General features: G+C 50.0%; 12 protein-coding genes across 12 annotated transcripts; 8 read left to right on the forward strand and 4 right to left on the reverse strand.

Annotated features, from left to right (window-relative positions):
• Window positions 1-575: 575 nt before the first annotated feature.
• Window positions 576-2834, forward strand: N7519_003064 (arginine--tRNA ligase; the record flags this gene model as incomplete). Its single annotated transcript, XM_057289842.1, has 3 exons — window positions 576-923; window positions 1005-2302; window positions 2369-2834. Coding segments are annotated over 3 exons (2112 nt in total), but the record flags the coding sequence as incomplete, so codon positions are not given.
• Window positions 2835-3559: 725 nt separating this feature from the next.
• Window positions 3560-5888, forward strand: N7519_003065 (putative ABC transporter; the record flags this gene model as incomplete). The annotated part of the gene is made up of 8 exons (XM_057289843.1): window positions 3560-3746; window positions 3805-4045; window positions 4132-4390; window positions 4443-4893; window positions 4945-5024; window positions 5081-5234; window positions 5293-5570; window positions 5646-5888. 8 exons carry the CDS (start codon window positions 3560-3562, stop codon window positions 5886-5888), a joined length of 1893 nt encoding a protein of 630 aa, XP_057151045.1.
• Window positions 5889-9012: 3124 nt separating this feature from the next.
• Window positions 9013-10999, forward strand: N7519_003066 (uncharacterized protein; the record flags this gene model as incomplete). The annotated part of the gene is made up of 2 exons (XM_057289844.1): window positions 9013-9213; window positions 9272-10999. The coding sequence occupies 2 exons, from the start codon at window positions 9013-9015 to the stop codon at window positions 10997-10999; spliced, it is 1929 nt and encodes a 642-aa protein (XP_057151046.1).
• A 1428-nt stretch (window positions 11000-12427) lies between these two features.
• Window positions 12428-13601, forward strand: N7519_003067 (uncharacterized protein; the record flags this gene model as incomplete). The annotated part of the gene is made up of 2 exons (XM_057289845.1): window positions 12428-13310; window positions 13360-13601. 2 exons carry the CDS (start codon window positions 12428-12430, stop codon window positions 13599-13601), a joined length of 1125 nt encoding a protein of 374 aa, XP_057151047.1.
• Window positions 13602-14089: 488 nt separating this feature from the next.
• Window positions 14090-14726, forward strand: N7519_003068 (guanylate kinase; the record flags this gene model as incomplete). Its single annotated transcript, XM_057289846.1, has 2 exons — window positions 14090-14099; window positions 14152-14726. The coding sequence occupies 2 exons, from the start codon at window positions 14090-14092 to the stop codon at window positions 14724-14726; spliced, it is 585 nt and encodes a 194-aa protein (XP_057151048.1).
• A 99-nt stretch (window positions 14727-14825) lies between these two features.
• On the reverse strand, window positions 14826-16327 carry N7519_003069 (uncharacterized protein; the record flags this gene model as incomplete). The annotated part of the gene is given in 6 exon segments (XM_057289847.1): window positions 14826-15128; window positions 15170-15585; window positions 15599-15752; window positions 15820-16198; window positions 16211-16250; window positions 16309-16327. Coding segments are annotated over 6 exon segments (1311 nt in total), but the record flags the coding sequence as incomplete, so codon positions are not given.
• Window positions 16328-17127: 800 nt separating this feature from the next.
• Window positions 17128-18679, forward strand: N7519_003070 (uncharacterized protein; the record flags this gene model as incomplete). The annotated part of the gene is made up of 7 exons (XM_057289848.1): window positions 17128-17225; window positions 17281-17362; window positions 17427-17840; window positions 17902-17962; window positions 18033-18079; window positions 18147-18316; window positions 18379-18679. The coding sequence occupies 7 exons, from the start codon at window positions 17128-17130 to the stop codon at window positions 18677-18679; spliced, it is 1173 nt and encodes a 390-aa protein (XP_057151050.1).
• Window positions 18680-19685: 1006 nt separating this feature from the next.
• On the forward strand, window positions 19686-21712 carry dbp9 (ATP-dependent DNA/RNA helicase; the record flags this gene model as incomplete). Its single annotated transcript, XM_057289849.1, has 4 exons — window positions 19686-19896; window positions 19950-20026; window positions 20089-20567; window positions 20623-21712. 4 exons carry the CDS (start codon window positions 19686-19688, stop codon window positions 21710-21712), a joined length of 1857 nt encoding a protein of 618 aa, XP_057151051.1.
• A 161-nt stretch (window positions 21713-21873) lies between these two features.
• N7519_003072 (uncharacterized protein) lies at window positions 21874-23514 on the reverse strand (the record flags this gene model as incomplete). The annotated part of the gene is made up of 1 exon (XM_057289850.1): window positions 21874-23514. The coding sequence occupies one exon, from the start codon at window positions 23512-23514 to the stop codon at window positions 21874-21876; it is 1641 nt and encodes a 546-aa protein (XP_057151052.1).
• A 249-nt stretch (window positions 23515-23763) lies between these two features.
• N7519_003073 (tafazzin) lies at window positions 23764-24556 on the reverse strand (the record flags this gene model as incomplete). Its single annotated transcript, XM_057289851.1, has 2 exons — window positions 23764-24231; window positions 24299-24556. The coding sequence occupies 2 exons, from the start codon at window positions 24554-24556 to the stop codon at window positions 23764-23766; spliced, it is 726 nt and encodes a 241-aa protein (XP_057151053.1).
• A 196-nt stretch (window positions 24557-24752) lies between these two features.
• Window positions 24753-25094, reverse strand: N7519_003074 (uncharacterized protein; the record flags this gene model as incomplete). Its single annotated transcript, XM_057289852.1, has 2 exons — window positions 24753-24832; window positions 24896-25094. 2 exons carry the CDS (start codon window positions 25092-25094, stop codon window positions 24753-24755), a joined length of 279 nt encoding a protein of 92 aa, XP_057151054.1.
• A 432-nt stretch (window positions 25095-25526) lies between these two features.
• On the forward strand, window positions 25527-26137 carry N7519_003075 (mitochondrial 54S ribosomal protein mL60; the record flags this gene model as incomplete). Its single annotated transcript, XM_057289853.1, has 2 exons — window positions 25527-25866; window positions 25959-26137. 2 exons carry the CDS (start codon window positions 25527-25529, stop codon window positions 26009-26011), a joined length of 393 nt encoding a protein of 130 aa, XP_057151055.1. The 3' UTR covers window positions 26012-26137.
• Between the last annotated feature and the right edge of the window lie 170 nt (window positions 26138-26307).

Genomic DNA, 26307 nt, shown 5'->3' on the forward strand with positions numbered 1-26307 from the left:
CTGCACTTTCCCAAGGATTCTGGAGTTATTTATATCTTGTCTTGCAGGTAAATACGGAGACACTTCTATGATATTGAAGGCTACAAGTGAGGCTAAAGTGAGAAAACACAAACACAGAAAGTGACTTTCTCAGACTTTGGACAGAAGAAGAAACGTAGATCATACACTAGTAGTAGGCTCAGGTATAGACACATCTGAGGAGCCAATGCAAAAGAGATATGGACCAGGTGTCACCGATCACTTTTCAAGCCCTATATCTTCCACTGTTGGACGCCCAGACCATCGTCTTGCCCATAGAGTGTGTCTGCTATGACAATCAATGGACTGGGCTATAGATAACGGATGTGCGAATAGTAGCATAAGGGCCTAATGAGCATGTAGTCTATATATTTAGCGTATATTGTATAGGGTTTCGGCAGATCACGCTCAAAAGTGATGTCACGCTTAATCGATAAGACCTGGTCACCACGTGACTCACCGCCCTCTTTGAGTCACAGCAAGTCAAAAAGGGGAAGAAACGGAAAAAGAAAAAGGGCAAAAAAAAAAAGATCCCCGAGAGATTTCCCCCCCTCTTTATGGGTCATTGTCTAAGCGGGGCTCTGCGGTTCACAGCCATTTTTTCTCCGTTGCGTTGCCCCTCTAAACCTTCGACATTTCTGACTTCCATACGTGCATCCGGTACATCGCGAGGATTCTCAATCATGTCCGCAGCTTCTCTCCCCGCCTCTGTTGAGGCTCTCTCGCTCCAATCCACGGCGCAGAAGTCTCAGTTCGCCAACTGCTTCCCGACACTGAACCCGATGGATATATACCGCCAACATATCGCGGAGGAGTTGGCTAAAGCCGCTGATATCGATGCTCAGAAGATCTACCCGCGCATTGCCTGGACCAGTACTTTGGATAAGGGTGACCTTTCATTGCCGGTATGTAGCCGCAGGCGCAATTCGCATGTTCCGCGTGATCATGGGACCCTGGACTAACAATGTCTTGTTGCATACAATTAGGTGGCTTCTCTTCAGATTAAGCAAAAAAACCCCGTGGAGCTTGCCAAGGAGCTTGCCTCCAAGTTCCCCGCCTCCGACCTTATTCACCCCCCGACTCCGCTTGGTCCTCACATCCAGTTCTTCTGCAAGCCTAAGCCATTGACCGATAATGTTCTTGGTCGTATCCTGAAGGAGAAGTCCGCCTATGGAACAAATGGCAACCAGGGTCAGAAGGACCCCTCTGACCCCTCCAAGGGCCAGAAGAAGATCATCATCGAGTTCTCGTCGCCCAACATCGCCAAGCCCTTCCACGCTGGTCATCTGCGCAGTACCATCATCGGTGGTTTCCTCGCCAATATCTACACTGTAATGGGATGGGATGTGATCAAAATGAACTACCTGGGTGACTGGGGTAAGCAGTATGGCCTGCTGGCCAACGGCTTCAAGTACTTCGGCAATGAGGAAGCTCTTGTCAAGGACCCTATCAACCACCTGTTCGATGTCTACGTCAAGGTCAACCGTCAAGTCAGTGAACAGGAAGGACCTATCAAGGAGCTGAAGGAACAGATCAAGGCCAAGAAGGAGAAGAGCGAGGATGTTGCTGAGCTCGAGGCAGAGCTTGCCAAGCTTGTGGACGTGAGCGAGGATGAGAAGGCCCGTCGCTACTTCAAGAGTATGGAGGACGGTGACCCGGAGGCTCTTGCTCTCTGGCGCAAGTTCCGTGATCTCAGCATTGAGAAGTACAAGCAGACCTACGCCCGTCTCAATATCGACTTCGATGTTTACTCCGGTGAATCTCAGATCAAGTCTGAGAGCATGACCGATGCCTACAAGCTTATGGAGCAGGCCGGTGTCTCAGAGAAGTCTGAGGGTGCTGTTATTGTGGACTTCACCAAGCACGGTGCCAAGAAGCTGGGCAAGGCTATTATTGTCCGCAAGGACGGCACTCCTCTCTACCTGACCCGTGATATCGGTGCCATCACCGAGCGCGACAACGAGTACCACTTCGACAAGATGATCTACGTTGTTGCCGCTCAGCAGGATCTCCACCTGGCTCAGCTCTTCAAGGTCACTGAACTTATGGGCCACAAGGACTTGGCGTCCCGTTGCCAGCACATTAACTTCGGTATGGTCCGTGGTATGAGTACCCGTAAGGGTACCGTCAAGTTCTTGGATGACATCCTGCGCGATGTTGGTGACAAGATGCACGAGGTCATGAAGAAGAATGAAGTCAAGTACTCACAGGTCGAGGATCCTGAGAAGACTGCCGATATTCTGGGTATCACCTCCGTTATGGTACAAGACATGACTGGAAAGCGGTATGCATAGTGTTCTTTCCTGCTACTTCCGTCTATCTGTTTACTAATTTGCATGTTTCATTTCAGCGTTAACGGCTATGACTTCAACCTGGATGCCATGACATCCTTCGAGGGTGACACCGGCCCATACCTGCAGTACGCTCATGCTCGTCTGTGCTCGATGGCCCGCAAGTCCGAGTTGGATGTTAATGAATTGGTCAACGCCAACTTTGACCTTTTGACTGAGCAGCATGCTGTCGACTTGGTCCGCCTGCTGGCCCAGTGGCCCGATGTACTCCTGCAGACTGCTAAGACTCTTGAGCCCATCACTGTCCTCAGCTATCTCTTCAAGATGACACACATGCTGAGCTCTAGTTACGATGTGCTCAAGGTGATCGGCAGCGAGCCAGATGTCAAGCAGGCGCGTATGGCGTTGTATGCATCGGCCCGCCAAGTTCTGCACAACGGCATGCGGGTTCTCGGTCTCAGCCCTGTCGAGCGGTTAGTTTTCCCCAGCCTCGTTGAAGAAGCAATTACTGACTCATATATTCTAGTATGTAAATTCGGCTTGCTCGATTTTGCTTCCTTTTCTGCGTGGTATATCACTCAGTATTTCTCAAAAGACTGGTGTCTTTCGTATACCTTGATATTAATTTAGTTGCATTGGGCGCCAAGAGCGGGACAAATAAAAATGGCATTATGCTTATTCCTTTAACAAAATCCTACTCAGATTTCTCCTGTCTTTTCCTATTATTTTCTTTTAGTGTTTTGTTTTTTTTTTTTTTTTTTTTTTTTTTTTTTTTTTTTTCTTTGCTTTTTTTGGAGGTCGTATTGTTAAGGAAAGCATGTGGATGATCCGATCCACGATGGGGATCGGGGTTTGGACGCACCCCACATAGCAAAAGCGCTATTGCTTGTGGGATCTTACACTAAGGAATTTGATCTAGGCTTATGACTCTTCTCCAAGTTCATTATCCGTACACCGTAGAGGACGGCGTCTCCCTGGGGGTTTGGGGACCATCGATGTCTTATGTCAGCTCGGGCTCGAGTCTACGGGTTCCACCTGAAGATTGAGCCCTATATTCAGCCTTGGGGACCACCTCGGACACGTAACAAGGACTTTATCTCAACGCTAGACAGGGATTTGTAAGTCCGTGGGTCCAGGTGCAGATAATATGAATGTGTTTAAAATTATAAAACCTGGGCCCGCGAACCTGGACGTGGGTTGGATTCCAATTCTCTTGTATCTGCCGCAAACCGTCTACATTATCTTGCAGCATGGGCAATCCCTCCCCCTTGGGCGCATCTAGTACCCCGGACCTGGAGCGCAATGACAGTGGGCACTTTTTAATGAACGAGACTGTTCAGAATTTCTCGTGGCAAGGTCTAACGGTCACCGTCAAGGATCGTGAAACAAAAAAGGCGCGCGATCTGATCAATGATATCAGCGGTGATGTGCAACATGGTTTGTATCCTTGCCCATAGACTATAATAAACATATCATATTAATGCCGGTTCTACAGGGGAGCTCGTTGCCCTAATGGGCCCGTCAGGCTGCGGCAAGACAACCCTCCTCAACGTGTTGGCTCGACGTGCCGCGTCAGCTGGTGCGAAGGTTCTCGGGGAGACCTACGTGAATGATGCGGAAATGGACTCACGGAATTTCCAGCGGGTGACCTCTTACGTCGAGCAGGAAGACGTGTTGATCGGGTCGTTGACAGTGCAGGAGACATTGAAGTTCGCGGCGGACCTCTCGTTGCCCAGGTATGTAAAGTTGGAATAACAGCTGTCCAGCCAATCTCACCTATGCATCCCCTATATATCGCAGTACTTACCGCTTTTATCTATAGCTCTGTATCGAAGCGTGAGCGTATGGATCGGATCCGCACACTTTTGGAAGCATTTGGTATCCAGAACCAGGCGAACACGTTGGTCGGCACCCCGATCCGGAAGGGCATCAGTGGTGGCCAGAAGCGACGTGTGAGTGTGGCTAGCCAGCTCATCACCAATCCAAAGATTTTGTTCTTGGATGAGCCAACAAGCGGTCTAGACTCGACTGCCAGCTTTGAGGTGATGTCGTATGCAAAGGAGCTCGCGCGGGCCAATAACGTACGTCCATACCATATGTGTTCCCTGCTGTTGTTAACATTTTCCATGATAGCTTCTCATCATTGCGAGTATCCACCAACCATCAACCACCACGTTTAATCTCTTCGATAAGCTGCTGCTTCTCTCGGCAGGGAAAACATGTTATTTCGGGGCAATTTCAGCCGTGGATAGCTACTTTAGTGGCATTGGATATCCAATCCCCGCACAAACCAACCCTGCTGAATTCATTTTGGATACCGTCAGTTCCGATTTTGCGAGCTCGAAGGAGGAGGACCGAGTCGGTGTCATTCAAACTGCCTGGGCAAACTCGAGCGAGGCAAAATCACTGGAAAGACAAGTGTCTGAGCGGATAGGATCGACAGAGAAACCTGTCAACAAAGCCTCTACAGAAGAAGAGACTCGACCAGGAACGATTTCAATTACCATGGCTCTGCTGCATCGCTCATTTGTTAAGTCTTACCGCGATGTCATTGCTTATGGAATCCGGATCGCAATGTATCTTGGTACGAATTATCATTCTTCTTTTAAAACTTACCGGAGCTAACGCGGCGCAGGATTGGCTGTCATGATGGGCACAGTGTGGCTACGTCTTCATCCGTCCCAAGACTCTATCCAGCCGTTTATCAACGCTATTGTGAGTTTTACATGTGGCTAAAATTGAAGGGATGCCGATACTAATATATGATATAGTTCTTTGGCTCCGCATTCATGTCTTTCATGGCTGTAGCATACGTCCCCGCATTCCTTGAAGACCGGGCAACTTTCACCAAAGAGCGAGCCAACGGGCTATATGGTGTGACACCATTTATAGTCTCAAACTTTCTGATTGGGCTTCCCTACCTGTGTAAGTACAAGGTACTCCCCTACTATATTCCTATATTCCTGCTCTCTAACGTTTCCAGTTTTGATATCTCTGCTCTTCTCGATCGTCTCATACTGGCTGTCCAATTTCCAACCAACAGCAGAAGCCTTCTTTACCTGGGTGATGTGGATATTCCTTGATCTTGTGGCGGCCGAATCCCTAGTGGTCCTCATGACATCGATATTCCCAAACTTTGTCATCTCCTTAGCGCTTGTTGCATTCGCAAATGGCCTTTGGATGAGTGTCGGAGGGTTTATGGTCACGCAGAAGATTCTCAATCCGTTTTGGAAATACGTGTTCCACTACATCGATTACCAGGTATGCCGATACACTGGTATCCGAAGTTTATTTTCTTGTTAGGATGGTCACTAACTCACTGGGTACTTGGAATAGGCTTATGTCTTTCAGGGTATGATGGTCAATGAATTCTCCGAGAGAAACTACTCGTGTGGTGCCGATTGTCGATGCATGTGGGCTACTGACCTGGAGGATCAGTGTCTCATTCGGGGCACTGGAGTGCTAGAATCGTATGGGTATGCCACTGGTCGCACGGGCAAGTGGGTTGGAATCCTTCTGGGCATCATTGCTGGATATCGAGTCCTTGGATGGATTGCTCTCTATCTGCGCAGGAGTTAGGAGGCCGAGGGGCTGATGCTGCCTAGCGATACTCTGGGTTTGATCGGGCGATGGGTATAGACAAGAGTGTGATATTATATTTATTTTCTTTGTAGATATTATTCAGTTTGGTGGACATATTGATAGAAAAGGAATTGTTGTTTTGAAAACACATTTGCTTCCACCTGTACAAGGTTCGGGGGAGCTTCATCCGGAATGGCAGTCGCCTATTTCCCGATACCCTAAAGAGGCGCCACAGTCCCCAATCGAGCAAGCTGCTGTAGATTCCGTAGCACCTCAGTAGCACTCTGGTCTTGAAGCGTAGCCATGGGAACACTTGACTTACCTGACTGTTGTTTTTCGTACGACATCGGACAATGTTAATTACCCACCGTGTGCCGAACGAAGACTAACCCAGAAATACATCGCCATGAAAAAGGCTATCTGGAACGAACGAATCATGTCATCTACAAAGGAGCCCGGGGTGATGCGATCAACATGCAAGTCATGTATACCGATGTACCATGTACACGAAACTTCTATAATGTTTCTAAGGCCCTCTTCTCCTCCACCCAAAGCCCCGATAGGAGTCTCTAGAACCGAGAAAGGAATAGAGTTGGACAGGTTTCCCCTCATCTTCATCGCCGGGGCACCATTTATCGGTACTCACGAAAGAGCGGTGAAGATCTCAACCTCGGGGAGCTGATGCCATCTTGCAGATTAAAGCAAGGGGGTGGCCCCTTGATGTTTTTCTAGTTCCCCGATATAAATTAATGAATCACCGGGGAAGGATGTCAACGTGATCCCACCATGAATTTTATATGCGAGGAAAGCTTGTTGGCTGTTTTGCCATGCGATCCAAATTCAGATATTCCCCGTGCGTACAACATGTTCCTAGTACCCCCGGGCCCAATGCAAAGACCTATACCGGTGCCCACCAACGGTATTACTGTAAACGGAGGGGGAATACCACACTGGAGCCGCATGGAGATCCTTGGTTATATTTGGAGCGGAGCCCTTTTCCTGGTTCGATTTCTTAGCCTCTTGGCCTGAAGATATCCACTTCGGCCCAATATAGGATTTTGCTCAGCTCGGACTACATACCCAGGCTACAGAATGTTTTGGATGTTATCGGCTGCGCTCAACACGTAGTTTATAGCGGACATCGCCAGTTTCAACCTTGGAATGTTGCCATTCCCACACGTGCGGAGTGAAAACTCCACGAACCTCCTAATCTAAGGACGCAAGGGATGTGAAGGAATCCACAATGGCAATGATAGACCGTCCGTGCTGCATGTCATACCGAACTAGCCATTTCTGCCTCCCGAGAGAAGGTTCCGCCCATTTAGTTCATTAGTACTAGTACGATATAGTGTCCCACGTATGGAGTACTTCAAAACTTGTACAAGTACATACTTGCCCTTGAAGCGATGGCCGATTGTCAAAGGTTTTCCCCCAGTGTGAGTCACGAATGAGAAGTATGCAGGCGGAGAAGAGACAATGTCCAAAGATATCCTGCCACATGGACGAGGGGCTCTGACGACGAATGCCATGCAGTGCTCAGTCCCTCTTTTTGTTTTAGTGTCGTTTGACATCTGTGGTTTCTATGGTAAAAGTAAACCTGACTCACTTCCTCACTCCACAAGTGGCGATTCTGCCAGGCTTCGTTGTCGATGCCTACAGGTGTCTGCCTACATCGTACATGCTCTGAGGGAGGACGGAGTAGTAGGGGTCACCTCAACAGTTCTGCATTGCAGCCTGGGTTGTAGGGTGTCATCCCCACCGACTTTTTCCCGTGTGCCGGATACATTGTCATTGTACTTCGAGGCCCTGCATTGGCCAATATACACGAAAATCAGGAAATAATCAAACAATCGGCGAGCGGAATAAACTGAGTTGACCGGGAACCGAGCCATAGCCGATTTTTGCTAGAGGAACAGGTCTTCAATTGACAGGGAAGACCCTTTATGGTGGAGGCGATCATTGGGCCGCAAACCCGGTTGGGCGTTAGGTGGGATGCACTTTAGGGAGAAATAGGAATGCGACATCTCCGTGGTATTCCAGCACGAAAATCCGTTCAAACACAGAAGGGACGAAAAAAGGGAAACAAGTAAAAACAAGTAAATAAAAATAAGGAAAGGCCAACCATGGATCCTAGCAGTCAAACCAAGGATTCCCCAGCGGGTCCCGACCTTAAAAGTAAATAATTCGAAGACATCCGTAGAAGTATTGCAAGTATATTGTACGGAATACTATACAATAATATATGTGAGCTACATACGAGATAAATAGATAAATAGATAAATAGATAAAACAATTGATGACGATATCCCCCACTTTCTTCTTCTTTTTTTTCCCTTCCTTTTGTGTTGGGTACCGAGAGCCTCTTCGTGAAACTTTCTAATTTTTCTCTCTTTTTTTTTTTAACCCTTGTGCCCTGTGCCTTCGGGTGTTTACTCTTCCTTTCTCTTTCTCTTTCTATTCTCTATACTCCTCTCCTTTTTCCTAGATCTCTCTCTTTTCTCTGTCTCTCTCTTCCTTTAGATATCAATCAGATCACCCCTCACTTCTTTTTTTCTTCTATCGCTGCCCATCGACTCCACTCTCCCCACTAGGTTCTAAGACCGTCAGGCAGAGGATCCCAAATTCTCAACCCAACCTCTGCAGCTGCAGTGCGCTCCACCACTCATCGTCTGCCAAAGAGGTCATTTTCTATTTTCTTCCTTCTTTCTTTGACCCAACACTTCCGCCCGACTCTTAGCCTAACATCCCACTTCGATGGAGACGTTGCGATCTGAAAAGTACCATATCGCTCTCTCCGCTTGACAGAACCCGTCGCCCGTCGCCTGCCATCGCCCGCTGCGATCGGCAGGTCCGCTTACTTGTTCGAGTGGCCCGCTTGGGTTGGGCACTGGGGAGAAGAGAAGAAAAAAAAAGGAAGCCCATTTCGTCAGATTTACGGGGTTGAGAGGGGGAGAATAAGATCAATTCTGACTCATCGTCAAAGGGGAGCAGTGGCTTGCTGTAAGTTGGGACATCTCTGGAGCCCTGTGGGAGCCACCCACGTCGCCTTTGTCGGAAACGGGACCAACCCTGTTTTTTTAAATTTTTTTTTCAGACACCCGCCCGCCTTGCAGACCACATAATGGCCAGTAAGGGCCCCCGGCCTGCCTGCGTCGAAGATTACGACGAAGAACACCACGCCATCCTACCCGACACTAGGCATTCTGCCAATATTGCTGCTGCCAATACAGCTGCCAAAATATCCTCCAGGTTGGAAAGATTCCAGGAGCCGCTGATCGACGGCGCCAGTGACTCAGGTTATTCTAGTCGCACCGCCGCTACGGTTAATAGCACCCAATCTGGGCCGTCAGGCGGAAAAAGCCCCCCCGATCCCTCTTAAGGTGGACACCCCCAAACGGAACGACCTCGCCAGGAAAAGTTCAACCAGAGAACGCAAGGACAAAGAACGATCTCGACCCTCGCACGAAGAGACGATGGTTGGTGCCTATCCGGGCGCTGCCCATCATGCTCACGTGCCCCGGTCGTCGTCCAAGTCTCGTCGACGAGAATCTTCCCATGCCCGCCAGTATCACGACAGCTACTACGATTACGGTACTCAGTATCATCAGTCAACCCCGGTTGGCCATCGACACAGCGAATATTCCTACTACACCCAGCCACGCCCACCCGTCCCTGAATACTCGTCGTCCCCACACAATGCTCGATATCCAGGCGGTGCCATAGAGAACATTCACGTCAGTCACCCTGGTCGACCCGGCCGATCCAATTCGTATCATACCTACCACCCAGACGGACGACCCATGAGTTTCCACGGTATGCCACATGGAATGAGTTCTGGAATGGGTTCTGGAATGGCATCTCCGATGTACCCACAGCACGCATATGATCATGGCCCTCCACCATCCAACTCAGCATACATGCACCAGTACTCATCATCCCCATATGCACAATCCTACTACGCCCCATCAGCCTCGGACTACCCCCCGTCGGAGTATCCACGAGAGCGGTCCCTGTCCCGGGAGCCATCACGCCGTCGGTCCTCATCTATATATACTGCCCCCAACCCACCCGTGGACTCTGGGGCGTATTCGCCATGGTTTGATGAAGAGCCACCTATGGAACACTATCCTCCGCGAGAATTCCGTGACCGCCCTCCTCCAAGACACCAGGAACATGATGAAGACTACTATCGGATGCCACCCCCAGTAGCAAAGCCCAGACCCAGGCCCAGGCCGCAGATCCACCAGGCGAAGCAACCAGAGCGGCCAGATCCACCACGGAAGATTCATACCTCTGCCGGTATTGTCCCGTCCCAGCGTCGCCCATCCAGAGGCATGGACAGAGAACGAGCCATGGACAGGGACAGAGGCATGGACCGAGATATAGACCGCATGGACATGCCGGAAATTGCAGCTGCCTTGCCGGTGATTCAGGATCGCTCCCATCGTCGCATGTCAAGGGACGCCCCGCTGCCAGAGAGAACCCATAGCCTACGAGATCACCGACGATCAGCGTCCTACCAGGATGATCGACGGACTGCTCAGGTGGCTGTGGCGAGCTCTCGGCGGCGGAAGCCTACCGAGTACTACTATGAGGAACCATCCAGCGCCGCTGACGACCTCGAGGACCGCGAGCGCGAAGCTGAGAACTACCAGGCAGCTCGATCGGGCCGAACCTCAACAGCTGCACTGCCTCTCTCCACAGAGGCCTTGCTCCCTACCAAAGCGTCTCACCGCAACGGGAGCGAGAGTGGCAGCCAGAACAGTCGATCGAACAGCAGCCGCGGCAGTGCCACAGCCTCACGGAAGGAGGAAGACAAGAACATGACCCTCACGTTGAACGGATTCCAAATTGGATTTACATCTGAAGCAGTTGCAGGCAAATCTATTAACATTCGTGCTGGGGAGACCGGGGCCGTTCGGTTGAACATCGGCGGCCCGCGACCATCCAAGCAGCATGTGAACGGTACCAGCTCTGATTATACGGGCGGCTCCAGCCGCCGGGAACTTGAAGATGTGGTGCGGCGTCCCCGGGAAGATAGGCGGTCGGAACGATCTAGTCGTCGAGACAGCCAGTCGGCCTACGGGACTACTCGCTACCACCATTGATCTTGTTACCCTATAGATGTTGTCCTTTTTTTGAGTTTTTCGTTTTTCAGGGTTAGGTATTTTTGTTGTGATTCCATCTTGTGTCTGCATAGCCGTTTGTGGCTGGCCTTGTCCGTTTGTCAAAAGTTTCGATTGCTTTGCATATGCGTTTTTGGTTTTTCCTTCGGGATCGGGTGCTTGTGCAACAAAAAAACAATGGGGATTACCTAAAGCGAGATTCTGTTGGGAGACTTGGGGAACAGGCTAGACTTTGTCATGAAGTCTAGAGTTGCCTGTTGCCCAACAGCCTCGCTAGACTGGGAGGACTTTTTGTGTGTGATTTCATTTGCAACTGCTGTCTCGATTTTTCTTTTTATGTTTGTGTGCTTGGGCAAAATGGTCGGGCACGAACCCCATGATGATGTGTTTGTTATGGCGATATGATTGTACGATTCTGATGACCTGCAATGACAAGTCTGATGTGCTTTACTTTCTGATGTCTTCTTTTTGTCAGCGTTTCGTGTATAGCCTTTCTTGTTGGGCCTATGTCTTTCTCCTGGTTACCTTGTTCGCGACTCCGAGTGGCGGAGAGAGATTATACCCATATCTGTTTACTTGTCATGTCTCAACAGGTCATCTTTTTCTTTGGCCATATCTATGATTTTATTGGTCTTGTTGCTATTTGGCCCTACTGGGAGCCTCGTAGTTGTTCTTGGGCTTTGTATCGATTCGGTTGATTTTCGCAATCTCGCTGATCTCCTTGTCTGTTTTTATCGTCCATTGGTCTTGATGCTTTTTCCTGCTTTTGCTGTTTAGTTGGTTATGATACCCCGCAAGCTGTCTGGGCGCGATCACAGCTTTCGACCGTGTATGCCTCTTTCGCAGGCTTCCAGCGGGTGGCATTTGTCGACTTGATATAATTGATCCATAATTAAACCCATTTCCTTAAAAAGAACGCCATGTTTCAGATCTAAATCGAAGTTCAATTGTGATCGACTCTTTTTATAGATCGACCCACGGGTGGCCCAACTCTACCCGTCCATGGACCCGTGGACGCCTAGGCATTGTGGGGGATGAAGTAAGCAGGTTGCCCGTGACAACCACCATGTAAACACAGCTCCCCAGCCTCTTCTCCAACCTCCTCAATTTTGTGCTGGAAGTCAAGCTGAATCATATCTGGGTTTGGGATTTTCCCATCTTCTTATCTTCAACCTCCCACTAATACCTATCTAGGCACTGTGCTTCATTTTTGCCCACATTCCGCACCCATATTCCATACCCACATTCCAGACTGTCAAAGATCTATCTCAATCTACACTTGGTGTTGATCACTTGCTTCAATGTATGTTCATATACCTCCTTTCCAAATTTCAATAACGCTTGACACTAATGAGTTGGTAGTGAGTCCAGTCTTGAGCTGCGTGCTCTTGACCACTCTAATATTCTATCATGCCTCCAGTTTGGCCGTTCGGGGACTCCTCCGACGTTCCAGGATCGACCGTCGCCGGACTCTATGTTCGGGATGAGAACATCGCCAATACATTATCTTCCGTCGACCCTTATACCCCCCACCACCTCCTCCCACGGGCAGACTCCTCAGCAGAAGAGACCACCAAGCCAAAATACGGCCAAGGCACGGTCGACCCGCACAGCATAAAGATGCAAGGCCTAATGGCTTTGTTTGCCCTTATTGGACTCGCGTTTGTTTTGGGGGCAATCTGGTTCTTCTTCTGGGCCAAGAATGGCGGATTCGTCTGGCGAAAGGGCGACTGGGATGACTACAAGTCCACTGTTCTGCGACGAAAGGGACCCGACGGGAAGACTCTTAGTAATGCCACAGCGAGTACCAAGCTCGGTGGCGGAAGTGTTGTTGGCAAGGGCTACACCGACAACGGATACTCGTTTACAGAAGGATCATACACCGACACAGCGACGACTGTTACAGAGAAGAAGTCACGGCGCAAGAAGTTCAGAGAAACCGCCAAAGAAAAGCTTCTCCGACGCAACAAGCATGAACAGTGGGAAGGCGCAGAGGATGCCGACGTACGCGCCTACCGAGAAGAAAAGCCCGCCCGCATTGGCGGCATGAACCGTGAGGCCGACGGAACCTACCACGGCAGCGACTACGACACATCTGCCCCGCCGACCTCCTACCAGAGCGAGATGAGCCAGTCATATGATTTTGCCTACGATCAACCACCCCCTCCGCGCCGCGATCCCTCTGGCTTCTCGTTCACCCAAGGCAGCGAGGATGTTATCAGCCAAGTAACCGAAGAGCCTCGCGTCCGCGATCCATCCACCCGCCGCCACAACCGCCGTCGCGAACGTCGCAGTGAGGTGGGCCCATCTGGCCCACCTCCCGCGCCTTCATCTCGTACCAGCAGCCCCCCGAAAGCACCGTGAGCGCCGCTCCGCGCCCCAGGGCCACTTCACTGAACCCCTGGATTTCTCATCTGCGGGCTCCCGTTCCGAGTACCAATACTCCAACGTTGACACCGAGGATTCTGGTACCAAAAGCTACAAGCATCCTATTCCGGGCTTGACGAAGGGATACCGCCGTGATGGCCGGAGTCGTCGTCGCGATAGTCTGAGTGATAGCGAGGGTGAGACACAGTACTCTTGAATTACGTCTTCAGTTTGGGCTTGATTTGATGTATGAAATACCCAACTTGATGTGTGGGATTTGATTTTGAACGTTCAACAATTCTTTGGGTTATGGAAATAGCGTCTTCTTTTTACGGCAAATGCCTATCAACTTATGGATATGGATATGGGAGATTGTTTGGGTCATGTACATAATGAACAGAATCACGATGCAAATGGATAATATCTCGATGCAATATATTATGTGTAGATAGGTACCTTCTTATTGAATTACTTGGCTATGTTTAGACGTGAATTGATGTAGGCTCCCTGGACATATCGCTTGCATGAGCCGATGAGCGGTAAGGTTGTCCGACATACACTTTAGCTCTACGCCATGAGCGTCCCTCAACCCACAACCTGAGTTTGACATATGGCTGGGCAGCTGCTTGCACATAGCCAAATACTACCTACCCATCCCAAATTCTGATTATCCATCGTCAAGATAAGAACCCCGTTGTTGACAACATGGCTTCCTGTACGTCATCAACCTTCTACCTCCCCACCATTCACTCTAACCCGCACAGCAGCACCTCCAGATCGGCGGCCTCTTGTCATCTCCGGTCCCTCAGGCGCAGGCAAAGGAACTCTTACCCAAAAGCTCATTGACACACACCCGAATACATTCGAGCTAACAGTCTCCCACACAACCCGGCAACCACGTCCGGGTGAAAAAGATGGTATATCCTACCACTTTGTTTCCGTCCAGACATACAACACTCTCAAATCCAGCGGAGGTTTAATAGAAGATGCAATGTACACCGATGACTTCTACGGTACCAGTAAAGCAGCACTTGCAGCAATACTCACCAAAGGGCTCATCCCGATCCTTGATATCGAGGTGACTGGCGTGAAGCAGGTGAAAGCGAACCCTGAGTTTGACGCCCGCTACGTTTTTATTAAACCGCGGGATCTTGATGTGCTTGAGCAGCGGCTTAGGGGTCGAGGGACGGAGAGCGAGCCAAAGATTCAGGCTAGACTGGAGCAAGCGAGGAGGGAGCTTGAGTTTGCTGAGACTGGGGGTGTCTTTGATCGGGTTATTGTTAATGATGATCTAGAAAGGGCTTATGCGGAGCTTGAGGGGTTTGTTTTCGAGTTGGAGTAGATCAAGTCGTGCTATATAGTTCGATTGCTCCAAAAAGAAAGAGAGAAAATTATAGATGACTCTGGCTACCGGTATAATGTTACTAGGATATATGCACTGTCCAGCTGAATGACTCCTAATATGCTCCATGCTCCCTTGGAACCAGAGCATCATTGCCATCTTGCTAATATCATCGGACCTCCAGCCCATGCTATCCAGATCTATCAGTTCAGGTGCAGACTTAAACCGCATGGTCTTAACCCTTGAGTATCGCAACCGATAAAGAAGCCATGGATTCACAAAAGAGCCTTTGTTGACAGACTGTGGGTGTCCGGACGCAAAGAAAGGCGATGAATCTTCAAATCTCGACGAGTGCAGCGGATCGTTGTACGTGTGGTCCTCTGGTTTCTCAGGCATGAAATGCTGTATAACCTTCTCCTCGTTGTTTTCTTCTTCCGTAATACGGGCGGAGCAATTTGCATGTCCCGGGTGCGACTCGAAGTATGACGGGCTAGCTTTAGCTCGGTCTCGATCTTCGTCTTTTCATCCTGGTAGAGAAGGAGGGAATTGAGGGCTGCGCTGGCCAGTGGGATGTCGACTCGTTCGCGGAGCTCGTGTTGATCGATTAGGACCAGGTATTCTGTCTTGAGCTCCGATAACCGTTCTGCGAGAATGCGTGCCTCGCCAACCATGGAGAGGTAATCAGCCACTTGGGGCAACCTTTGGTCTTCATAGTCTGAGGCGTAGTCCGCTGATGAAGATTCGGTGTCCAAGTTAATTGGTCGGGCCTGCGCCAACAGCCGCTTGGATATTTGATGATGGTTTGCAATATTTCTAGGCGTCCGTTGTAATCGTACTCTAGCTGCGCTAGTTCCTCTTCCTGTCTATGATACCATTTTCAAGGATGAAATAAGAGGCTGTGGCACTCCGGAGGTCGTTGATGAGGTGATTGATAGCAGCAAGATCCTCATGTACGTTTTCAGTAGTTATGAGATTCAACTTGCTTCGTAGTGCAATTCGCACATCATCTTCTTCTTCATCACGTTTCTGTCGAAGTATATGCCGCATTTCACGGTTCCGATAGCGCTTAGTACATCCCAATAAGCTTCGCCACCTGTGCATTGGTGTCACGGGTTGATTCAGGGGGCGGCGCAGGCACGCCATACCAGTTGGTTGGTTCATCTATTTCTGGGGAGTACTGAATATGGAAGGACGGGACAGGTGACTCGGTCAAAGCATCATATTGATTCCATTGTTGGGGATTCTGTGGAGGCCAGGGCTCGCTTTTGGTGGCTTCATCATCCTTTTCTACCATGTCTAGTCCGGCGAGGCCGAATATTGGCGCTGTTGATGTCGCTTTTAGAGCACAACCACCTGACGGAAGTAGCAACAAAGGGTGCAGAGTTTCCCATGCTGTGGAGGTTGATGCTCGAGCACCCTTTGCAACTCCTCCAGCCGTGCAGTCGGAGCAAATGAAATGACGGGAAGGCAGACTCCACTTCTACCTAGGTAGTGTTGGCATAGCAGTCTTGCCGTGGACGGCGGCTAGAGCGAGACTGTGATGAGCCTCAGGTATAATGCATATTGATATAGGTCAACTTACCTGGGATAAACGATCCCATCCGGTCCCTGGCCAAGATGCCGTTGTCAAAGGCTTTCACAGTACCTCCCGGTCATATTTCGCGAAGGAGATTATAGACCAACCCTTGGACGCATTCGAATATTGGTAAGCAAGGTTGAACAGCCCTCCAGGGCTGGGAAGAATGCTATTGATAAACCGGCATAATTTTTAAAGAGAAATAAATGGGGGAGCTTTGTCCTCGGCATAACTGAGGATTCCTGAGGTCAAAGGCGCAGTTCCTGGCGTTTTGGTGCCTAAGTTGGAATCTCCAATGGCCGTTAGTCCGTAGACTTGCATTGCATTAGCGCCCGCGCTTCACTGTTCGGTTGGTCGCCCTGAGCGAAATGGCAAATCGTGAGCCAAAGCATCCAAGGTATATCAGCCAATAAATTATTTCTCCTCATTTAACTGGGATGTCATTGGGATCCTTGTGCGGGTCAGCGATCATGTGGTTGCCAAAGTCTCTCTTCCGCGAGTGAGCGCTTGCCAACAAACCAACTCGATTCATGCCATACGCGCCATGCATATACTACATGTGAGTATATCTCATATGTATGTTTATTTCGAGACTGTCGATGTGAACGGTCCGAGCCGCATGGTACGGGTGGTTAAGGAGTTATAGACAAGAGATATAGAAACCCCAAGGCTTATATTTGATCTGCCTGATCTTCCTCGACTTCTTATTTCTTGTTCAGATATGTAAAAAGTCATGGCTTCCAACTGGCTTCTCCACCCTGAGAGCAACCGATGGGTTCGTTCCATCTACAACCATTCTGGTGGGCATCACTGGCTACATGGAGAATGTTTGCAGTACTGACTAAAACGAAAGGGGAGTTTCTTTATGAATGGGACTACCCAGGTGGCGCGTTAACTCCTGCGACAGCAGGTCAAGATTCAAGGTTAGTTGTTCATTCTTCATGTGTGAGAAGTCCGCGGAAGTAATGCGTTTAATAGAAGCGTCGCGCCGCGCCAGCGAAGCACCTCCGGGTCCTCATTCCCCAAATCCGAAGATGCATACGAACATCACGTCCCATTTGTCCCAGGGCTGAGACCGCCATGCAAGTCGCCTAGATCATGCACAGCGGCAGGACCCGCTCGAGTACGGCCAATCATATACCGATGATCGAATTGATTTCAATCACCGATCTCCGCCCACTGGATACCAGCAGCTCACCAATCATCGTATGGATGATGGCATATACCCAGGTGCGGGAACAGCAACAAGTGACGAGGCAAGCAGTCCGCCTGAATGGAGCCCAGGAATGCAGTACGAGGTAGCCAGAGAAACAACCGGTCGCAGAACAGGATGCGCAAGCATTTCCGACCGCAGCGAAGCAACCACCTCGTCGAGAAGTGATGTGTCTATTCCACGAGTCCACGTCAACGATTTGCAGGGGTTGAGTCTTGGGGATCATCCGGCCTCACATATGGTGCTGCCGTATGGGGCCAGCAGTCACAGTCACCGCAATGACCCCATTCTGGGAGATGTCCAACGAAAGTACGATAGGGAGGTGGTGAGTGACGACTCTTTCCCTCCTCTTTGACTAATTGGCTGATCTTGACATGTAGCGAGAGTCATCGGAACCAGCATACGTGATCCCCGGGAGTAACGGCGAACGTGAGATGCTGGATCCACGTAAGCAATGGCCTAGGCACGCTTCATGCATACCCGAAACAATAAACTGACGACAATTTACATGAACCAGGCTACAAGAGGCAGAGCGATCCTCGAAGGTTTTTCCGAGTCGGCAGGGTTTGTTCACCTGACAAGTACCCGTCATTTATAATCCCCCTGCTGATAATTTATTGCAATCATATAGGTCTTTTCGATGCTATGGCACGAGAACGCAGGCTGGCATGGAACTGTACGCAGCGAGAAAGTTTCTCCTTCATCAAGCCCTTTCACCAGGGGCAAGTATCAAGAGCCCATATACAGTAGCATCCGACGCATGGTAGTCGTCAAGGAACAGAGAGGCTGCTGCTGGTGTGTGTACGTGTGACCATTCGCATCCAACGTCGATTTCATCGTCATATACTAATCCACCATTCCAGACCCATCACTACTTATAGTGGGCAAGGCGTGGCCAAAGCCGGGATCGACCGTAGCAAGCATGCCGTCATTCATATGCGAGGTGATAGACCTCGAGCTGTGCGGTCCGAGCCCCGGATGGCCAAAGAACCCCTGGAGGTTGATCCCGCCAGGCCTGATCAGAAGCTGGATTGCATGTCCCGAGTGAACTTCGGCAAGGTTTATACCGTCGAGCACAATGTCAAGGTCCTCCCCGTGGGCAAGATCACAGAAGCCTCTAGGGCGAGATTCCTGGAATACGCTCAGGGTGAGTTTGCCGGATAGGGATGAAGCGTGAGGCACCGTGGAAATTGATTCACATGCGAGATGCTTCGATGTCGGTTTACATGACCAGTGTGCAGATGCGCGTCCACAACCCAATGTCCAGACCTAATTCCAGTTTTGTTGTTATTATTATTGTTTCTGTTCTTGTTTTGTTTTATTAGGCAAGGCGATACGTGAGGGTATGTAACATGTGCGGGTATTTGATGCAATGAATAGTGATTGTTATTATGAACGCTTATTCTTTGGGTTTTGTGACATTGGTTTCCGATCTTGAAAACAAGGGCTTCGTTTACAGTGAGTAACATAAGGAATGTCGTAAAACTATGTCTCTGTGAACTGGGATGCCAACGGTTTATACCAACCGGAAAAGGAAGATCACGGTCGTTGAAAAGTCGCACTCTGCTGCTGCAGGTCTCAAAACGAGTGAGTTTAGGGGTACTCGAGGCGAGGTATAGGCTGGTTTTGACCTATCAGGCCCGAGATCTTTAGGGTACAAATCAAGACCATCTATCTTGAGCCCTAATCCCAGCTTCCACAGAGGATGGGTGATCTCTAAGATGGTCTGCGGATGGAAAAGAACTGTATTTGTCCTATTATACAGTGTACTGTAAGCCTTCCTTGGTGTAATGCTGCTCGGCAAATTTCTTGAAGTTCAGAGATACGTTGTCGTCGACCTCGATCTAAATAAACCACCAATATCGAGATATATTTTCGGCTGGGGCTAGATTGCTAAGAATGAATTTTCTATCAATATTCAGTAGGGATATTGTAGAGCAGATATATGCAGGACTATCATGGGCATTTAGACTAGCGAAATCTCCAAACTCACAGACTCTCGATCATTTGTAGTTGTAGGTGATCTATTCAAAGGTTGTTTCATGGAGTTCTGCCTGAGGCAGTAAAGATTATGTCAACATAAAATCTTCCAATTCACCGCCCGCAATAATCTCACCGCCCGACAAGATTTCCCAAAAAAGTTTCAACTTCCGCAGATTCGATCAAGCAAATGCCTAACACAGTCACGATGAAACGCAAGTTGGACGCAAACGATGTCCCATCCCCCGAGGCTGCTGGGGCTGAGGACCAAGAACTAGACTTTGAAGCCCTCAATCTCGATCCCCGATTGCGCCAGGCTCTGATCAAGGAAAAGTTCACCAAACCCACTCTTGTACAGTCGAAGGCGATTCCGCTCGCTCTGGAAGGAAAGGATATTCTTGGTGAGACGAGCTTCTTGAATCGACGAACCAAAAGACAGTGCTGACAGAAATAGCCCGTGCGAAAACTGGCTCTGGCAAAACCGCCGCCTATGTGCTCCCAATCCTGCAAGCCATCCTCCAGCAGAAGACTGTTCGTTCCTTATTTTCGACTGTATACTTTGTATAGGAACTATGCTAACTGTATGCAAACAGGCCGACCCCTCCTCAAAAGCCACAACCGCTCTTATCCTTGTCCCCACTCGCGAGCTTGCAGAACAGGTCCAGAAAGTGATTACGTCTTTTGCCAGTTTCTGCGGAAAGGATATTCGGTCAGTCAACTTAACACAGAAGGTGTCAGATGAAGTTCAGCGCTCAATGCTGGCCGATTTCCCGGATATCGTTGTGTCAACGCCTACCCGAGTTTACAGCAACGTGAACAACTCCGCTTTGTCGCTTGATAAAGTCACCCATTTGGTTATCGATGAGGCCGATCTAGTCTTGTCATACGGATACGACGAGGAAATCAACGCTCTCTCCAAGGCTATCCCGCGAGGAGCACAGACTTTCTTGATGAGTGCTACTCTCACTTCAGAGGTGGATACATTGAAAGACTTGTACTGCCGGAACCCTGTGATTCTTAAGCTAGAGGAGAAGGAAGAGAAGGGTGCTGGTGTCAGCCAGTTTGTTGTCCGGTAAGACAATATGCTACAACCGCTATTTGAGCAGTTGCTAACTCAACTCCCACAGATGCGCGGAAGACGAGAAATTCCTTCTCACATACGTCATCTTCAAACTGCAGCTGATTAAGGGCAAGGTCATCATTTTCGTAGCAGATGTGGACCGATGCTACCGTGTGAAGCTCTTCCTCGAGCAGTTCGGTCTCAAGAGCTGTGTCCTCAACTCAGAACTTCCCATCAATTCGCGGATCCACGTTGTCGAAGAATTTAATAAGGGCGTCTACGATATCATTGTCGCAGCCGACGAGCAAGAGGTAATGGGAGTGACCAAATCGAAGAAGTCGCGCGAAGACAAGGAGGCAGAGGCAGAAGAAGAAGCAAAGGAAGAGATGGGAAGCAGCGAGGATGAAGAGGCAGTTGATGAAAGCGGAAAGGGGAAGAAGCCGGAAACCAAGAAGCGTCGCAAGATGACCAGCAAAGAGAAGGACTACAGCATTGCTCGCGGAATCGATTTCCAAAATGTCGCCTGCGTCCTCAACTTCGACCTCCCTACCAGCTCCAAATCCTACACCCACCGCATCGGACGTACCGGCCGCGCTGGCAAGGCAGGAATGGCCCTCTCATTCGTTATCCCCACCGACCAGCACGGCAAGCACAAGCCCACCTCAATCCCCAGCACAAAGCATGACGAGACCATGCTCGCCAAGATCATCAAGAAGCAAACCAAGCTCGGTCACGAAGTCAAGCCCTACCACTTCGAGATGTCGCAAGTCGACGCCTTCCGGTACCGTATGACAGATGCCCTACGCTCCGTGACCAGACTCGCAGTGCAAGAAGCACGAGGACGCGAGATCCGCCAGGAGCTGATCAAGAGCGAGAAGCTCAAGCGCCATTTCGAGGAAAACCCCGAAGAATTGCGGCAGCTGCGCCACGACGGCGAACTGCGCGCTGCGCGTGTCCAAGCGCATCTCAAGCATGTGCCTGATTACCTGATGCCTGCTAAGGGACGCAAGGGTCTCTCGAAGGAGAATGTTGGGTTCGTTGGGTTCTCGAAGTCGAAGCAGAATCGCATCCGCAAGGCAAGAGATCGCAACCGGGCTCGTGGCAAGTCTGGTGGGAAGGTTGATCCCCTAAAGACATTTAATCGTTCCAAAAAATAGTTGCATAGTTTAAAATCTGCGGGCGTTTTGTCCGGATACCATTGTATAGTCAGCCATGAATAAAATAGTTTCAATTTGCGTTTCAGCTTACACGCGTAGGATGTTTTCTTTTTCGGTTTAGTGATGTGCATTGTACATAGATCATTGCGCACGTAGCAGAGTCATAGATAAACCGATAATTCCTGTCCATCCTGCGATCTGATGATCTCAGGTTCAACGTCTTCCAGCCCTAACCCGAGCTCGATTTCGAGCCATTTCCTCCCCTTCCTTATCTGGCGAATGTGCCTCATCACATCACGCGCATTTTGAAGGTGATATGCATGGATAGAATCCGACGAATCTGTTTCCGGGGCCGCGAGTTCATGGGGCGGCACACGAGACGAGTCGTCAGACTTCGATAAATCGCGAAAACCAGGGCCGATCCCAAGCCATTCGACATCTCTCCAAGATCCGTTCCATTCTGGGCCGACAGAATCAGGACTCTGTGGAAAACCATCCGGGTCTTTCCCAACCCATTTCAAGGCTGGTAGCCATTCGCCGCATCCTTCGAGGTCCAACCATTTCAGGCAGTAGGTCGAGCGGGAGAGCTGACGAAGGATACTCGCGACTTCGGCCCAGTTGTTGTCGAGGGCGTCTGCAGTCAAGAAGCGGGCCACTGGGCCGCGAATGCGAGTAGTGGCAGTGCGTGGATTCCGGCACGGTATAGGCCAATGGGCAAGCGAGAGATGAGTGAGTGTTGGCAAATGTGCTAGGAGGTTGAGAAGACCGGTCCAGCTTGCAGCACTAGGTTCCGGATGTGCTAGGGATAAGGCGCGGAGTTCCGGGAAGCGTAAAGTCTGGGTAATAGCCTTGGGCATGGATGGAGCTGGAAGATGATCAGGCATAGCTTCCTCTCCGCCATTGTCAACAACTTCATCCCATGAAGCTGGGACAGCCTCCTTCATTTCGTGACCTGAGACACCCACGGCTGGAGCTGGAGAGAGGATAACCTCGTTCATGAGCTGCCTCAAAGTTATCCAGTTTCCCAAAGCATTCCCCAGATCTAATCTAACGATCTTGAAATCCCTGTCAACAGCTCTTGACTCATTAAAACCGGGGATCTCATTGCCAATTTGATCCTGATCCTGCGGAGTCAAAAAGAGCGGTTTCAGCCCTTTCATGTACCCTCTCAGAGGCGTGCCTCTTGCGTAGACAGCAACATAACTCAGCAGCAGTTCCTTGATATGATTTGGGAGATGGGACAGAAAAGGACCGTCATATTCAACATGCCAGCACCAGTTCAAAGCCATGGATTTCAGCAATAGATGTACCAGACTCCTTTGGTCCGGAAACAGTGGCCCATGGAGGCGGGCCAGCCGGTGGATTTCCTCTTCTGGCGCCCCCGGGATCCGGGCATGCAATCCCTGGTCTCCAGCCCGATCCGTATTTTGGGAGAGCCAACTCGCAGGCGGCGGAGGCCCGACAGTTGGTCGAGATGGACGAACCCCGAATATCGTGCGACGGGGACCGGGGCGAGGTCGCGGTGGCGCAGTTTCGGGGAGCTCAAGTACATCTCGAAGAGATGGATGAACTGAGCGCTGGGCCACAAACGAGCGCTGAGGGCGTTGAGAGCTTGGGGGATCATCCGAGGAAGCACTAGGAATCTGTGTACGGCGGAGGTGGCTAATTAAGTCGTTGACTGACGTCGTTGACGCGGAGCTCTGTAACCCCGACCCGCCATCATGCCGAGACCCAGATGATGCAAGGCTGTGATGTGCTAAGCTGGCCGGCTTCGTGTGAAACCGCTGGTGCTTTTTGGGCATCTGCGGTCAAGCTGCAGTGTTGACGAAGGTGAAGTCCACCGGTCCGGGAAGCTCTCCCGCCTTTGTTGCTTATTTGCTTATCGCCCCCACATTTGATCTTATTGCCTGACGGAGTATAACGCAGGAGGCTGACATTTAGGGCTTAAAAAGGGAAACAATAAGATGACTGACAGAAGTGGAGCAATGCTCCTGACTCACTGTTACTCATAATGAAATCTATACAATGGTATACACTCTATGCACACGGGCTTAGATATCCCGAACCCAGGAATCATCCTTCATATGACCCTCACGCTGGGGACCCTCCTCCAGCCAAGTCTCCACCAGGCCCTCCTTCGGGTCCTCATCGGGCAATCCGCGCGATCGGCGAACGTCCAATACAAGGTTCCTGATCTTCAAGGTGACCTCTTTGCGCAGCTCGACAGCTTCTTTATCAGTCAACAGCTCATCGCTTAGCACACCCAGAGGCAGATCTCGGGATTCCGGGTATTTCTTTTCGACTTTCGCTTTCAACTTCTGCCATCGAGATCTCATTTCCCCAAATACGGCATCCGAGTCCACCTTGGAGCCAAAGGTAACGCTAACACGTTTGCCAGGCCGAGGAAGGAATCGTGGGAATTCCCGACTCTCATGCATGACATCGTCGAAGCCTTCGATCCACATCGGAACCACATCCGGACACTCTTTGGGCTCTAAGATGAGCCGTGCGATTCCCCACTTGAAATAGCGCATGGTCTTTCGTGGTGCCTGGTGAATCTTGCCTTCGGGGAAGATATGGACCCACGAATTCGAGTTGCAGGGAGTATGCAGTAGGCGCCAGGTGTGAGTCCTTGCCATCGGTTGTGTAGGCGACTGAGAGGTCCGAGAAAGGATCGACACAGATATTGTGCCAACTCCAGCGCTGACGCTCGGGTACAGCGCGGTGGTGGTCAACGGGGAAAGGACCCTTCGATAATAAGCGGATAGCCTCGGTGATAGCGGGTTGGGCTAGGCCACCGAATGTAGAATGGGCCGAACGGTGAGTGGGCAGGACCTGTCCCATAGTGAAGAAGAGTGCCAGTGGCCTGCGATTATCTCCAGTCAGTAAGACAAATGGAAAGAAGGATTAGCACAAGCTTGTAAATACCTTGTCTGATAACAAATATCGTAGCTTCCAAAAGACCACCGTTTATTCCAAAATCGCGCAGGCAAAATCCCCCATACTAATGGGTCATCCATTCTGGTATTCCGGCGCAATGTCAGCCATCTTCATATTTGGAGTATGGATTGCCTCGATCCGAGACTGTTGGAGGCACATACACGCTGATGTGATTGGATACTATTCAAATAAATCAATTAGCAACTGCACCGGTCTAATAGACTTTGCTGTGTCCCCGCATACCTGTAATCAATCCTCTTGTCCGTTGCGAAACGTCATGTCGAGAGTCCAACAGCTCTGTAAATGCTTCTTTCCCGTGACATTCTGCATGACAGAAAACAGAAAGAAAACCACGACATAGACCCGCCACTCCCCACATTGTTGTGTTGGACAGAGCCCTCCAAGGGAGGGACGGGGCCTCTGCCGTTGCGCTCGAGTCCATGATGGATGGTGTAGAAAAGCTATACACAATCCATGAACATGAAAAGCTTTGCACAAGCTAATAGAACTTGGAAAGGAGTATATTCTCCGAAGAGCAGATGTAATTGATTCGAGTGTAGTTTTAAAAAAATGTCGCGTCCCTGGAAATCGACAGACACTTGGGAATCACATGATTTTGGTTGGGGTAACCATTCACAGTAAATCACCAAAGGCCAGCAATGCCGTTTTTTTAATAATAAGACTATTTGTAGTTTAGGCTGAACAATTAAGTTCACTATATAAATCACTCTCCTCATAACTATCAATTGCACCAATTAGGAACTCGGCCATTCCATCAGTAACTTTTTGTATACATCCAGCGCACGGACCAATTACACTCCCGACTCCTCGCACGATTTTCTCCCCGGCTACACCCTGACACTAACAACCAACCATGTTCAAATCAACCCAAGCACTATTTGGCGGTCTTCTCTGGTGCGTCCTTGGCCGTTCGACCAAAGTCTCAATTATTCGAACCCAAGCTAACATTCCTTCCCGAATAATAGGAAGACCCCGTGGCGTCTCCTCCCCCCAGAAGGCACGCCAGCGCAAGCGCCTGCGCTCCGTTGACCGGGTTGTCGACACTGTCAGCGCCGCACTTGAGCGCAATGGTCAGACCTCCAAGGCTGTGAGCCGGTGGTTTGCGGAGATGCCGCGTGAGGAGGAAATGCTGCCGAAGGACAAGTACACTCTCTTCGATAAGAAGGAGAAGAGCTACCGGAAGAGCATTCACAGTATGTTCTTGTCCTACCTCTACTTCCAATGCTCACACCCGTTGGCATTCTACTGTTGGATCGGCTCAGCTAACCAATTTCCGTACCTTCAGAGCTGCCGAAGTGGACTCGTGTCAGCCAACGTGTCAACCCTCCCGGTTTCTAAACGGATTTTTCTCCCCCGCACATGTACTATACATCCGAACTCGACTCTGGCGGGGCACTTGTCGGAGCGAAAAATAACATATGGACAACCGGAGTTTTGGCTTTTTGGAATTTGCAGCGCGGCCACTCTGCAGAGGATGGTGGCTTACAATGTTCCATGATTACCCCAGCGCTTAGATCAGATTTTCAATTCAAATGCATTTTGGCAAGGATATTTATTTATGTTCAGTTTCGGGGTTCCCGGGGTATACTAATGATATAGACGCAACGACAGACATGGTAGTGAGTGTATGGCAC

This window comes from Penicillium mononematosum (assembly GCF_028829835.1).
Source record: "Penicillium mononematosum strain IBT 11891 chromosome Unknown utg000002l:1.0-8112719.0:1.0-8118358.0, whole genome shotgun sequence".
In the NCBI taxonomy this organism is placed as follows: domain Eukaryota; kingdom Fungi; phylum Ascomycota; class Eurotiomycetes; order Eurotiales; family Aspergillaceae; genus Penicillium; species Penicillium mononematosum.